Source organism: Odontesthes bonariensis, chromosome 14, assembly GCF_027942865.1.
Source record: "Odontesthes bonariensis isolate fOdoBon6 chromosome 14, fOdoBon6.hap1, whole genome shotgun sequence".
NCBI lineage: Eukaryota > Metazoa > Chordata > Actinopteri > Atheriniformes > Atherinopsidae > Odontesthes > Odontesthes bonariensis.
Window position 1 is genome coordinate 16,801,898 of NC_134519.1, and position 14,663 is coordinate 16,816,560.

A 14,663-nucleotide genomic window follows, 5' to 3' on the forward strand; every position below is an offset into this window, starting at 1 on the left:
AAAACTGTCAGTAGTTAGAAGAGACACTGAACCCTATTACTATTACAGTTTCCTTGGGAAAATGTTAAGTGTTGGATGTGCTGACCCACATTATGATTCTACTGTGTCTGTCATACTTATTTGAACATTTACAGGGGGGCCGTTAAAGGGAAAACTATTTTTAGAAAAGTCAATCCTTCTCCAACTAACATTTACTGAAGTGCAACATCAGACTAAATCTGAAACAACAAAACTAAATCCTAACAGTGTGGAGCCATGATTAAAAAAGGCATTTTGTTTGTACTCCAGACTTACTGACAGCCATGAATTCAAACTTGTAAAAAAATACACGGATCACCCAAGGCACAATCAACTGAAAAACTGCAGCAACTACAGTAAATTTAAACCTTTGCAGATGAGTGAATGTCTGTCTTGAGTCAGAGGCACAAAGTGGGCAGGACAAAATATTATTTCAGTGTCAGACAACCAGTTGTTTGGATGGATTGCTGGTATGAAAATTGTCATCTTGATGTCAGAGATGCATCCTTTCAAGTCCCTGTTGTTTTTTTTCAACTATGGCAACCACTCAACTATCAACAAAGACTTATTTTTGCTTCTAAAGTGCTGTGTTTATATTTGATATCCAAAGCAAACATTATGACAAGTTACTACTGGATTCCAAACAAGTGACTTTCATTTTTACAAGAAGAGTGTAATTGAAGATGTCCAGTGCATTCATTTAGCAGTATAGTTATTGGAAATGTAATTGTTTAGGTGTTGAATCAAAAACCAATGCAGTCTGAATGCAGAAAGTGTAAAAACTATCTTGGTTCCAACTACGAATGGCTTTGTGGAAAACTTTCTTTGCAGTTCTGACATGTAAGAATTTAATTTTGACTAGGAGGAATGTTGCCTATATGAAAAGCAATTGCAGACAGGAAGTGTGATTTTATTAAATGCTGAAATGGCTTGCCATAACAGTACACACAAATCTGAAAATATGACCCTTTCAATTAACTGAGAATGGTCTTATTGATGCATTCAATAACGGCTTTTAAAACTACACTTTTATATTTTCTAAAGTTTTTTTTTATTGATGGCACAGGTGTCAAAGTAAGGGACAAGTGTCATGTTAAGAATTTATGAGATGGTAATTGAATTAATTTATAGCTAGATTTTCTTCTAAATTAAATCAAATCAAATCAAATCAAATTTATTTATATAGCACGTTTCGTGTAGAAACAGTTCAAAGTGCTTTACATAAAATAAAAGCATTGCAGCAGGGAGTGGAAGAAGCATTAGACATACATAAAAGAATATAAAGAGAAACAAATAAAATCTTGTAAACGAATTTAAAAACAAGCAACAGTCGAGATAAGTTAAAAGATATCGTGCAGATTTCATGCATAGACACATGAGAAAAGAAATGTTTTTAACCTGGATTTAAAAATGTCTACATTTGGTGAAAGTTTAATCTCCACTGGCAGTTTGTTCCACTTGTTTGCAGCAGCTAAATGCTGCTTCTCCATGTTTAGTCTGGACTCTGGACTGGACCAGCTGGCCTGAGTCCTTGGATCTAAGAGCTAGCGTTATTATATGTATGTATGTATGTATGTATGCATGTATGTATGCATGCATGTATTTATGTATGTATGTATGTGTAAACCTTACAATTTATTCAGATGAATTATGGAATATAAGAGTGACAAGTGACGTTCAATATCTATCAGCAGCCATCAAGTACTTTTTATTTTACTGAACATATCTGCCACACACTTTAGAATGTTTCTTTCACTGGGATGGCGAGCGGATCGGCGGCTGTGATTGGCTAACAGGCACGCGCTCCCTGAAGGCGTGCGGGGCTCTCCACTTGCCATCACTGTTGGTCAGATTCACATGCCCATGAACACCACTGGGCTCAGTGCGCGCATCTCCTCTCGAACTTGAAATCATTCTCAGATTGCTCAAAAGCGGCAGCTTGCGCCATGGATGCGACCGTTTATGAGATCATATTAGGAGAACTTGGGGGGTTAAATTGTAGTTTGCTTGAAGCTTTTCATGATACTTTTTTGGAAAACGCTTCACTGTCATTGCTGAGCGCTGATGGTAAGATGGAATTCCTTTATTTTCCTTGTTTAGTGTTGTGAGGTGGTTTTGTTGACTTGGGAAAGGGAGGGTGTTCATCTTACTGTTTTAGTTTTATTTATTTATTTTTTTTATTTTTTTCTGTGTTTGTGTTTTATTACGCTATTCCTTCTCATCCCAAGGTTTATACTGCAATGCCACAACCGATGAGATTGGAACCTGCTGGCCGCGGAGCAGCACCGGCAGGATTGTAGAGAGACCCTGCCCAGCGTACATCAATGGGGTGAAGTACAACACAACGAGTAAGATATTTTCTGTGATGACAAAAGTTCCATGATGTAAATCTGTCTGGAAAATCCAACTGAATTTTGTACTTACCAAATGAAAGTGTCTGGTCAGTTATAAAACTATTTGCTATCATTATCGCTTGCATAATGATGTGCTGCCTTCGGGGAAATGATAAAAACAGGATGTTAGGTGAAAACATGGGGGACAACCTCAATCGAGGACTATAAGTAACAACAAAAAGCAAACCAATCCAGCTGCTTATTCATTGTGTGACTCATTACACCTGCTGTTACTGCAACAGCTTCTTGAGAAAGAGCCCAGGCGCTTTTCAAACGTTAAAGGACAAATCCACCGAAAATCAGTCAGAGTAAGTCTCAGCAGCTTTGGATGTGATGAGTTTAATTAATTGCATATGGATGGGTTTGATAATTGCCACAAATAAGTGAAAATGCTTAGATAAGATAGAGATTTCAGGGCAGCTTGACAAAAATACACCTTCTTAGCCGTAGAATCAAGACTGTCATCCTATACAAATACATCCCCAGAGGCAGTTTGTGAAAAAACCTAATAACGAATCATCTTTTCTGCGAAGGCAATTGTGACAGCACTCTTCAGTGACTATTTTAATATTGTCAGGAACAAAGGAGAAGGGATATGACAGGGTTACACAGGAGTCTTACTTTGAATGTCCATGAATGCTTAAGGGTCCACTGGGGTCATGATGTCCCTTAAAGGGTTTATCTGAGGCTCCGCGTTAGCCATTTGTTGCAACTCCATGGACTTGTCTGCAGATCTGATTGCACTTTCTTGATTCTCATGTACAAATAGGGTTCGGGGATTTATTTGCTAATTGTAATAAGCCTAAATGTAGTTGAATAACGTATACAAATTTAAAAAAAGAGAAAGGGTTGAAAACCTTAAATAGTCATGTAAATTTAATCTCCACAGACACCATTTTTTAATTTTTGTTGCACTGCAACATGTGAAAGTAACTCAGGGGAATAAGAGAGTGTCACAACACGTGATGAAATAGCCATATTCTGACTGTTGACTGATCACATTTAGGCAAAAAGGAGGTCAGTAGGATTGCTGGGTGATGTGCCTTCAAGTAACGTTTCTTTAAAATACAAGTTTCTTTAAAATACAAGTTTCTTTAAAATACAAGTTTCTTTAAACAGTTGCTTTTTCCATCTGCTTTCACTCGTTGTTTTGTTTCTGTTTTTAAAATGACAAACTACTTGGTTAAGGTTAGGAAAACTTCATGGTTTGCATTTAAACTGACCCCATGATGACATATCACATCAAAATATCCTTTTCATGGATTACTTGATGCAATTGAAAGTCATGTTGGATGGCACAAAAAGTCTTTTTAAAAGACGTCTTTATCGGCACAAACAACATTTTCTGCCAGATGATTATTTCACATTGTTCGGGGAAACAGGGTGGGGACAGAGATGACATGAATAATGAGTGTGTCCGCCGTCTCTGTCAATCTCTGCGATTTGAGAGGAGTAGTGGATCAGTCTATGGTATTTTAGATTAGTCGTATTAGCGCCTTAAACTGCCATCTTCAAATCATTTAGCTCTACTTTTCATTTGTCCTAAAACCAAAATGTGTCCTCAGTTGTGTGGGGATGTTGGCTTTCCAAGTAAATCCCTGACATTGATGTCAACTGATGCTTTTTGACATGCAGTTGTGCAGATGTAAGGTCATCGAGATAAACAATTCTTAGTAGAGATTTATCACTCAGGTTCAAGTATAACTTTGGAGGGGAACATAATAAGATGACGTGACTACTAAACTAAAACCTTAGAATATGGAAAACAAGGTGGAACTAATGATTAAAAATTAGGTGTTTCTGTCAGTTTCATCCAGCTGTCTGCCTGCACACAGAAAGAAAAAATTCTAAATGATTGTAGTGAAGATCTCGAAATAATGTGACCCAATGAAAGTGACACTGGATAAAAATCAGCTTCAGGCTGTCACCAGTCAAGCTCTATCTCTGTTACACCCAAAGTAACATTCTCTGGTTGTAATCCCAGTAAAGATATTTGCTATTGATATCAGCAGGACATGAAATGATGTTTATTTGCTGGCTTCTCAAACTGAGCAGTTTAAAACCAGAACTCCATCACCGGCCAGTTTTTTTGTTTGTTTTTGTAGGAGCTGAGAACAGCATAGCAAAACTCTGAGCACCAACACCCTCACATTATGTAACTCTTGTATTAATCAGAAAACCAATGAAATTGTTTACACACTCCAAAAAATAGCAACTCTGCTGTAATGCTCGAAGCAAAAGGTGTCCAAGGCTGGATGTTTTTCAAATAACAAAGCTGGCGTCTTTGTGAAAGGGTCAGTTACAGTAATATTAAGGGAAAACTAAGGGATTTTTATCAACTTTGGCCATATGTTCTCTTGTATTTTGGGTGTAAAAAAACGAATAGGAAGGGAAATATTTGCAATTGGATCCATATTGTGCAGTAATAAGCATGACCGCTAACAGCTCAGTGTATGAGAATGGGGCTAACGTCTATGGTAAAGTAAATCTGCTTGTATTTTCACCGGATGGGATCAGAATGCCTATATTTAGATGTGATGTGCTGACAAGAAGGTCATTCCAGATGGTTTCATCCACCTACTGTGAAAAATAGAGTCATTAGTCATGACAACACACCCTTATTTAAAAGCATCATTATTGATTGAAAGATTAAGACATTTTTGGAAGGCTGAGGATCTGAAATTGTGCCTATATTGATGATTTTGGTGTGAAATTTTAGTGTGAAATTGATCTTCCAAATCCAACAGTTTGTCTGCCAGATGCACTGGAGTATAATTTTGTTGGGAGTGTATTATTTCTGTGATTCTCAACAATTGCTCATCTTGACGTGTGTATTTGTGGGGAACAGTTTTGATATTTTGGCTAAAAGTTAAGTTAGCTTTTACTCTGATGACTGTAATTTGAATATGCAGTGGGGATGCTCTGCTCTGCTGTGATTGGTTGTTCATTATTATTAGTGATTATTCGGCTGTCAGCAGGCTTTCAGCATCAGGGAGCACTGACATCATGTTCAAAAGATTTCAAAGAGATTGCTCTTCAAACAGCGGATAAACAGTTTTGTGTGTTGACCTGTTCGTAGAGAGTGAACTCCAACTGTTGGGTCTGTCATTGGGTCGAATCCCAAAGGAACACAGCTCTACATCCTCATCTCCCAATCATTGGAACTTAAGTCAGTGTTATTCAGTGGTGGAGTATAAGCTCTTTCTCTTGCTGAACTCGTGATACCTTCCTTTATTTGCCACTGTAGCAAAAAATCACTTAAATTGCCTTTGGAGATCTTTTATTTTATTTCTCTAGTGCATTATAAGATTATACAAGAAAAATTATATTTTTCAATTTATTGCTTGGATACAGTGACATTCACAGCAGTGGAATTATTGCAGGATTTAAAATATCTAACTGCTTAAATGATTGGAAAAAAGATTCTTAATAAAAGCAACAGCTCAATAATGAACGATTGAATGTATTACTGCTCTTATTACTTGTTGTTGAGCACTCAATTGACTCTGTGCAAGAATTTGTTCTGTTTGTATGTATGACAGGTGAAGGGCTGTGTGAACATCAATTAAACACAAATAGCAAACAATATTCATTGAAGCATGAAGAACATACAGAAAAGTTAACTCAACATCTCTTTCCAGAGACAGAGCCATTGTTTCTCTGGACAATCCATATTTAAAGTTCACAATGTGACCTGTTTTTAAGGGAGTAGCCTTCATTGCTACTGTCTGCAGTAGTCATGCTGTCTGTGACCCTGACCTCACTATGCAAGGACTGTGGCTGTCCTCTTTTCAGAACAGAAGCATCGTTTGTGCGTGTCTTAACTCTGCTCTTCAGGTTCACACCAACACACATAAGCGTTGGCTTAAACAGGCACATACTAAATGGGTACTGCACTGGCAATATAAATTCACAAAGAAATCTCCTGCCGCCCATTACTGTTTAACTTTTTGAATAATCACTTAGAACCTCAGGAATCAAGTTGAGTTTTTGAACATGGACATGGGGGTGAAAAAACCCTTCATGTAGGAGGCACAGTGGAGCTATTGTTAGCACTGTCGCCTCACAACAAGACAGTTCAGGCTGTGAACCTGCTGGTCAGCTATAGCCTTCCTGTGGATATTTCACGTGCAGGTTTACTCTACCTCGAACTGAATTTCAGCTTGGGGCAAGATCCAGTTCTCAGTGACTTCCACAATATGAAGCTACTACAGCTAAAGGCCAGATCAGACAATGTCCATGATCAAAATTGCTAATTTACTTTTACCATGTATTTTTCTGCACATTAATGTTATTTAGTTTCTTAAGTACTATGAAATATGTATTGTAATGCTTAGAGTATTACCTTGTGCAGACAAATTATCAGCTGTTCTACAGATTTTGTTTTTATCAAATATTCAGAGTAGCCTAATGAAAAGGGTTTCAGCTGAAGAATATACGTGAGAATTATTAGCTTTCTGGAACATCAGCTCTGTAACAGTAAATGCTTTGCAATAAACTTGGTGTTGATTTTTACTATAGCAATGCAAGTATAGCAGTATTAAAAGGTTCTGGCTACTTAAAGCATGAAAACTTTTTTTCAAACCAAGAGATACATAAACTCCAGGGTGCTGCATGTTTCTACAACAAAGTGATATGACTCCATAATCATCAGAGGTTAGAATTAAGGTCCCGTGCAGTCACAGTAGCACTCATTTGGAGCCACAGATGAAATTAAAATCAGAATATGGGCCAGACTAAGAATAGAAGCAGTACCTAATATCCCATGAGCATGTGCCAATTAACACTGCTTTAAAACATACAGGCTGCAATGAAAATGAACGTGATGTAAAGCTACAGCTCATCATTTCATATCTTGAAACAAATGAGACGCGTCACTCCCTTTGAGCCTGTAAGTTGAGTGAAGAATGGAAGTAACAATGGATTCTAAGATTCACCTTGTGTCTCGGAGACAAATATTTCATGCCTCAGGCCTGTGAATAAGAGATGTTTGACCTTCTGTTGTATTTTAAGTACAGTCCCTTGTGCTTTGAACTCCCAGCTTAGAGACATAATTGCAGTGCAGTATCTTGTGTGAAACATAGTAGGTTTGTTTTCTGTACTGCATTCAAATGAATGAGTGAGTAAGCCTAACATCAGCAAAATGTGGCAATTTTTTTTCACGTATTTAACAGATCCGCTCAGGTAGCTGCCTACCATGAATTCTTTACTATTTCTCCAAGTTCAAATTAATATTAATGTCAGTGGGGGGTGTCTTAAAAGCTTTATGTATTTTTAAACCTTTTTGTGACCCTATTTTTATGGAGTATTTACTGAATTTTCTGGTTTACATGAAATGGGCATCAGTGTTGGGGGAGAGTTTTTAAATGTGGTTTAAATATATTTATCCTTTCTTCTTTGTTACGGTCATTTAATATGCTTTCTGTCGAGCCTCAAGCTGGACAAAGTTCTCAAAGTCATAAATGAATAGTATCGATATCGAAGTGTCAGTTTTGTTAGCATTATCTTTGTGGTCTATGTGTTTTCTTTGTCCCATCAAACCCAGGGTGCAACTATAATTATTCAGTGAATTAAATCTCTTGTTTTGGTAAATAAACCTCATCCCTGTGTCGTTTTGTTTGTGGTCTCAGAGGAGACATCCTGTCTGCACATAACGTATCTTTCTTGTCAACAGAGCTTTATTGATTCTGTTATCGAGATTAATAAAGTTCTAGACACGTCAGTGCCACAGGGCATATCAGCCTCCGAGTGTCAGTTTATCTTTAATCGAAGAAAACTAGTGTGTTCAACTCTGAGTTGCTCTCTTAAGGTCCCGCCACAGCATTTCAATTGGGTCGAGGTCTGGACTTTGACTTGGTCATTGCAACAGTTTGATTCTTTTCTTTTGCAGCCATCGAGTTGTAGATTTTTTTCTGTGCTTGGGATCATAGCCCAGTTGCATGACCCAATTTCAATCAAGCTTTAGCTGTCAGACAGATGGCCTCATATTTGACTCTTTAGTACACAGAGGATTTCATGGTCAACTCAGTACCTGCATCTTTTCCAGGAACCAGGGTATTTTAGGGGGTTGTTTCCTTGGCTCTCTACTTCTTTGAGTGCAGGAGGTAGGAGCTAAGAAGTGTTATGAAGGAGAAATTTCCCCCCAAAAGAGCCCTGTTAGAGTAGTAGTACTTCTGAGACTACCCTGAATTTTTGGGACTGGGCTTTCACAGCTGAAATCCTCTGACTGTAGTCAAAGTGTTTGATGCCCATTTTGGGGGGGTTTGATACCTCAGGTTTAATTTCCACAATAGCTCATCAAATCTGTTAACTTTAAGTTCTACTTTGAGAAAAAATTTTTGTAAACAAAACTTTCAGAGGGGCCACACGTTCATTTTTGAAATTCCAGAATGACCAAGCTTAGATTGTTTCGGGAATGTTGTTATATCAAAACAATAAAACATTGTTCTATTTAAAAAATAAAAACCCGTCTCTCTCAGATAAGATCATGAAAGAGATGTTGCTACAATAGAGAGAAAAACGCAACAAAATAAGGGAGGTAAAATGTCTAACTCTGATGTATAAAAGTCATAAAAGAAATGAGTAACACAGACACATTTGTAGTTAATATAGCTGAAGCGCTCTTCCTAGTTCGCTGGTTGCTGATCAATAGAGCCACCAGCCGTCGTGATAATAAGATGTGTTTTAAAGCACTGACTTGCTAGTCTCAGTTTGCTTCACTGTGGTAAATTTTTCTGAAATTGAAGTGAATTTACCCTCTTGAAACCTTTGATGCACTTCTACACGGTTGGACTGGGTAGGAGGTTAGTCAGTCAGGAAATTCAGGTCAGACATGTTGCAAACATTTCACTTTGCCATTGCATGCCAAGTCCCCTGGGGGGTCCAATCAGCACCAGCCTTCTCAAGCTGCACTCGCACATTACCGTTGCCACATCTGCACGTTACACACTACAGTGCAAAGCTGGGGAAACATGTTAAAACCATACACACATCCAAACAGACACTGTTGCTGATAAGGGAACACTTAATTTTGTGTATTGTTGTTGAAAACCATTTTCGTGACAAAGTCTTGTTCTCTCAACAATTGTCAATTAACAATCAGTTTAGTATTGTGGGTTTTTTTTCTGAATTGCCCAAATTATTGCATAAATCTTATTTTCCATGAAGATTTTAAATCGTCTCATGAACTCAATAGGATGATAGCTCATTTTAGATATTTTATTCTGAACATTTCTCCAGAGGCAGCCAATTACCTGTTTTCTAAAAGCTATTTTGGGTCAGTTGAGCATTCATGTCTTGTAAATGAGTATATTGTGTCCATGAAAACTCAGATGAAGGGACATCTTGTTTGTTGAGGAAGCCTTAAAATCACCACATCTGTTCGCAGAGTAAACTGTTTTCTCACCACAAGAACTTCTGTGTGGCTGATTTAATTTTGTCTGCTAATATTTCCTCTTTCTCACTTTGTGTTGTTTAGAAATGTGCTTTTGTTCTTATATTTGGCTGTGCATTTGTGCTAGAATAACAAGTTACTGTTTAGCAAGTAAAACAGTAGCTCCTTCAAGTTCTTGAAAGATTTTTGTTTTAATTAGATTTTAATCACAACAGAATGTGTCAGATACTCTTATCAACATCAGAAAAGGAATGAACTAAATCCATCTTCCCCCTCGGTATCTTCCAAGAAGCAAGCCAGGGTGGCTGAATCAAATGTCACTCCAATTCAACAGTGTGCTGATTGCTGTTTTTTACTGCAAGTCCCTCTGGATGCAAATCCAGGAAATCCATCCCAGGAATTATGTGGTCATCTGCAGTCACAAAACAAAACGTCTATGATCTTCTTATTGTTGCCAGTGATTTTCATTAAACAAATCTCAGAATTAACTAAACTTCACCAGCATGTTCATATCACTCACAGAGGGGAAAAAAAGAACCCAGCAGCTATTAAAAAAAGGAAAGAAAAAAAAAGAAGTCCCCTCACGTCGTCTTCAATCTGACCTTATTTCATCACTTATCACCATCACCGTGGCGCTCCACTCCATCTTTGCTAACCTTGAAAGTAATAATTCTTATATCAGAATGCAATGCTGTTTGTTGATATCAGTCCAATTCAATACTATCAGCACTATGAAGATGTGCTGCAGTCTGCACTGGATATTAGATTTCCTCACACACAAACCTCAGCTTGGATTGGCAGTCACACCTTCTCCACTCTGGTGCTCAACACAGATCCCCTCCAGGGTTGTGTGCTCAGCCCCCTCCTATTTACACTGTGCATCCCAGACTCAATACATATATATATAAAGAGGATTTATTAACGAGGTTGGTCAGGAGTGCAAACAACAATACGATTTCATATTTGAAGGACAGATGCCATGTGCTCAATATAAACAAAACACAGCAACAAATAAACCTGTGTCTAGGGGTCTGTTTCACTAAGCAGGTTGAACAAACTCTGAGTCTATTCCTGAACTCTGAGTTGATCTACTCTGAGATAGAAAACTCTTTTTCGGTTCCAGAAACGGTGCAATCCCGTAGGGGAGAAGCGCTCTTGGCAGCAGTTTAAGATGAAATATAAAAACATTGTTCAAACAGGGGAGACCTTGGCATGGAGGTACCTTATTTTGATCATGTTTTACACTGTAAAGTAAATATTAAGTGGCTATTTCACTGTGCAGTTGTTTCATCCCCAACATAATGCTGTTTTCACACATAAATGTCTTCTCATCTATATCATGTTCTGTTAAATAATTAAGCCTATTTAAACTAAAAGAGATATTTTTTTTAAGCCTATTCATACAGATGAGAATCAGCACCTACAAATCCGAGACCATGGTCCTCGGCCAGAAAAGGGTGGAATGCCCTCTCCGGGTTGGGAACGAGATCCTTCCTCAAGTGGAGGAGTTCATTTATCTCGGGGTCTTGTTCACGAGTGAGGGTCGAATGGAACAGGAGATTGACGGGCGGATTGGTGCGGCGTCTGCAGTGATGCGGGCTCTGCACCAGTGTTGTTTTCGTCAACGATGACGATGACGAAATCATATCGTTGACGGCACTTTTCTTCATGACGATAACGAGACGGTGACAAGATAAAATAGCTCTCTGATGACGAAAACATGACGAGACGTGTGTGAGTTTTCGTTGACGAGACGAGAATGGACGAAAATGTTGGTGATTTGTCAGACGTTTAAAATGCATGACATTTCTGCTTATTGTGTGTGTCAATTAAAACCTAAAAAGTATCTGCTGCGGCACCTTAAGGCTCGCCATAGGGATATTTTTTCGAAGGTAAGTTACAAATGCTGTTAACATAATCGATAAATTTCATAGTAAGATAATAAATAGTACGTTTTCCACATACTCCTGGCGCAAATGGGCTGCTAACTTTAGGCTAAAGTTAGCTTTTGTTACGCTAACGTCAATTCATTATGTGTGTGTTACTTTAGCAGCATGTTTAGCCATGTTTACATTCAGTGACGTGTGGTTATCTCTTTGTGTGTACGTTCTGTCAGCATGTAACTTGATATGTTAAACAGGTCGAGTTACTGTTATACGTAGAGTCTGCTAGCTTTAGCCTAAAAGCCACAAGTGACGTTGTGCAGCCCTAACCAGGACCTGTGCGTTTAGTGCGCTTACAGTAAAGTTGGGACACACGCACAGTACAGAATGAAAAATCAGAAAGCTTTAGTACAGGGTCAGTTAATAAGCTATGTATTTTTGTTCTGCTTGTTTGATAGTTAAGACCATACTATTTTCTTAACACGGTAGACTATACTTATTTTTTCTTTTTTTTTTTTACTAAAACTAGACTAAAACCTTTTTGACTTTTCGTCGACTAAAACTAGACTAAAACCCTTTTGAGTTTTCGTCAACTAAAACTGGACTAAAACTATCACATATAGAAGTGACTAAAATGTGACTAAAACTAATAAGCATTTTAGTCCAAAAGACTAAGACTAAGACTAAATCTAAGATGGTTGTCAAAAACAACACTGCTCTGCACCGGCCCGTCGTGCTGAAGAAGGAGCTGAGCCAGAAGGCGAAGCTCTCGATTTACCGGTCAATCTATGTTCCTACCCTCACCTATGGTCACGAGCTGTGGGTAGTGACTGAGAGAACGAGATCGCGAATACAAGCGGCCGAAATGAGTTTCCTCCGCAGGGTGTCTGGGCTCTCCCTTAGAGATAGGGTGAGAAGCTCGGTCATCCGGGAGGGGCTCGGAGTAGAACCGCTGCTCCTCCGCATCGAGAGGAGTCAGATGAGGTGGCTCGGGCATCTGGTTAGGATGCCTCCTGGACACCTCCCTGGTGAGGTGTTCCGGGCCCGTCCCACTGGGAGGAGACCCCGGGGAAGACCCAGGACACGTTGAAGAGACTATGTTTCTTGGGTGGCCTTGGAACGCCTCGGGGTCCCCCCAGAAGAGCTGGAGGAAGTGGCCGGGGACAGGGACGTCTGGGTTTCTCTGCTCAGGCTGCTGCCCCCGCGACCCGATCCCCGGAGAAGCGGAAGATGATGGACGGATGGATTCATAGAAATATTTATTTGTCTTTTTTTCTTTTGTCCCAACAAAATTCTGATGGTGCCGCTCAAAAAGATAATTGTCTGGAAATGCTAAAACATCTATGCGCGGTCTGATAACCATCTCCCGACAAATATTTAATTCTCTGCGCAATAATGCTGCGCCTTCATCCACGGGATTGTTGTCAAAAGGACATGCCATGTTCGTGAAAAAAGTCGCCCCCTACTGTGCCTAATGGACTTCTAGAAGTAGAAGAATTCGCTCTGCTGACTGAATGAATGAGGAAATCAAATGGCGTGTGTGGCTGAGAGAGGGCGGAGACAGAGAGAAACTCGAGGTTTCTTGAGTAAAACCTGGTCCCGACCAGGTTAGGTTCAGAGAATCTGATACTACGGTAACTGACCGAGAGGTTAAGTTACCTCTCTTTGTGAAACAGAAAACTCAGAGTTTCCCTCATTTCAGGGTAAAAAACTCAGAGTTATCACTAAACCTGCTTTGTGAAACGGACCTCTGATCTTTGGATTTGAGGTAGAGCAGAGGAATATTAAGGAATCAAGTTTAGGTTTAGCGAATTAAGTTTTAATAATATGAATACCTTTATTTGTCCCACAGTGGGGAAATTTTGAATAAGAACCTGTCATGGTCATCACACATCTCCACCGTTATTAAGAAGGCTCCGAAAGAACTGTACTTCCAGCCAAGCTGTTTTTAACTTCTAAAAGTGAGCAATTTGACACATTCTAACCAGAGTCATCACAAGCTCGCATGGGATGTTCCATCTACCAAGAATTAGGATACTACTATTTTAGTACCTAAGGATACTAAATTAGTACCTAAGGATACCAAATAGATACTAAAATTTAGTACCTAAGGATACTAGAATAGTACTGGGCAACATGGACCATATCTCAAAATTTTTAGACCCAATGGTGATATACAATAGAATATGTTAGTATTCTAACAAATATTTTGTATTACCTTAATGATTACTGTATTATATATGTTAGTTTTCTAACAAATATTTTGTAATACCTTAATGATTACTGCATTATATAATATTAGGTATTTGCAACTAACAAATATTTACTTTAAGTCAATCATAATTGTGAAGAAGATGTGAGCAAGTCTTCAGCTGGTTGGGTTTGTTTGCTGATGCTGTGCTATGAGAAAAGCGGTATAAACAATGGCACATATTTATAGAAGAAACAGGTAACCTATAAAATAACAAACTTGGTTAAATGAAAGTTTAACTTGAAGAAAATCCTGCTTTGTAAGAGCACCTCTTCTGTATTAAAATGTCACATTTCCTGTCCTAAAAATAATTGTTTTGTTCACTCTGACAGACAAATTTATGAGTATTACTTGATTTATTATTTTACAACAATAGGTTCTTCCAAACATATGGGATCAACATTGATAGCTGTGAAAGTGAGACTGGGAATCTCTATATTGACCTAAATTGAGTTTTCTAGTTTCAAGTATTAGATCAAAGACCACAGGACCAATACAAGTTGATTCTTTCATTTTAAGGGTCGGCCAGATTAATAAGTGTTATTTCAGTGACCAGCTATACATTAGACTTAGATTAAATGCTTATAAAATGTTATGGTAAGCTTTTTAGCTGCAGTGTGGGAAGTGTAGAATAATGTTTTCCCATTATCCAGGCGCTATCTTCCATGTTTAGCATTTAAGTTTCCCTGAAGGCTAAGGCTTAAGACTTAGCACACGTCTGTTTG

General features: G+C 38.5%; 1 protein-coding gene across 1 annotated transcript in view; it reads left to right on the plus strand.

The window, feature by feature from the left end:
• The first annotated feature begins 1,898 nt into the window (after nucleotides 1-1,898).
• crhr2 (corticotropin releasing hormone receptor 2) overlaps nucleotides 1,899-14,663 on the plus strand; it is a 54,886-nt gene continuing 42,121 nt past the window's right edge. Inside the window, exons 1-2 of the mRNA XM_075482254.1 lie at nucleotides 1,899-2,085; nucleotides 2,247-2,366. Of these exons, the coding sequence (XP_075338369.1) occupies nucleotides 1,965-2,085; nucleotides 2,247-2,366 (241 nt within the window). The 5' untranslated portion in view covers nucleotides 1,899-1,964. The remainder of the gene's footprint in view (nucleotides 2,086-2,246; nucleotides 2,367-14,663) is intronic.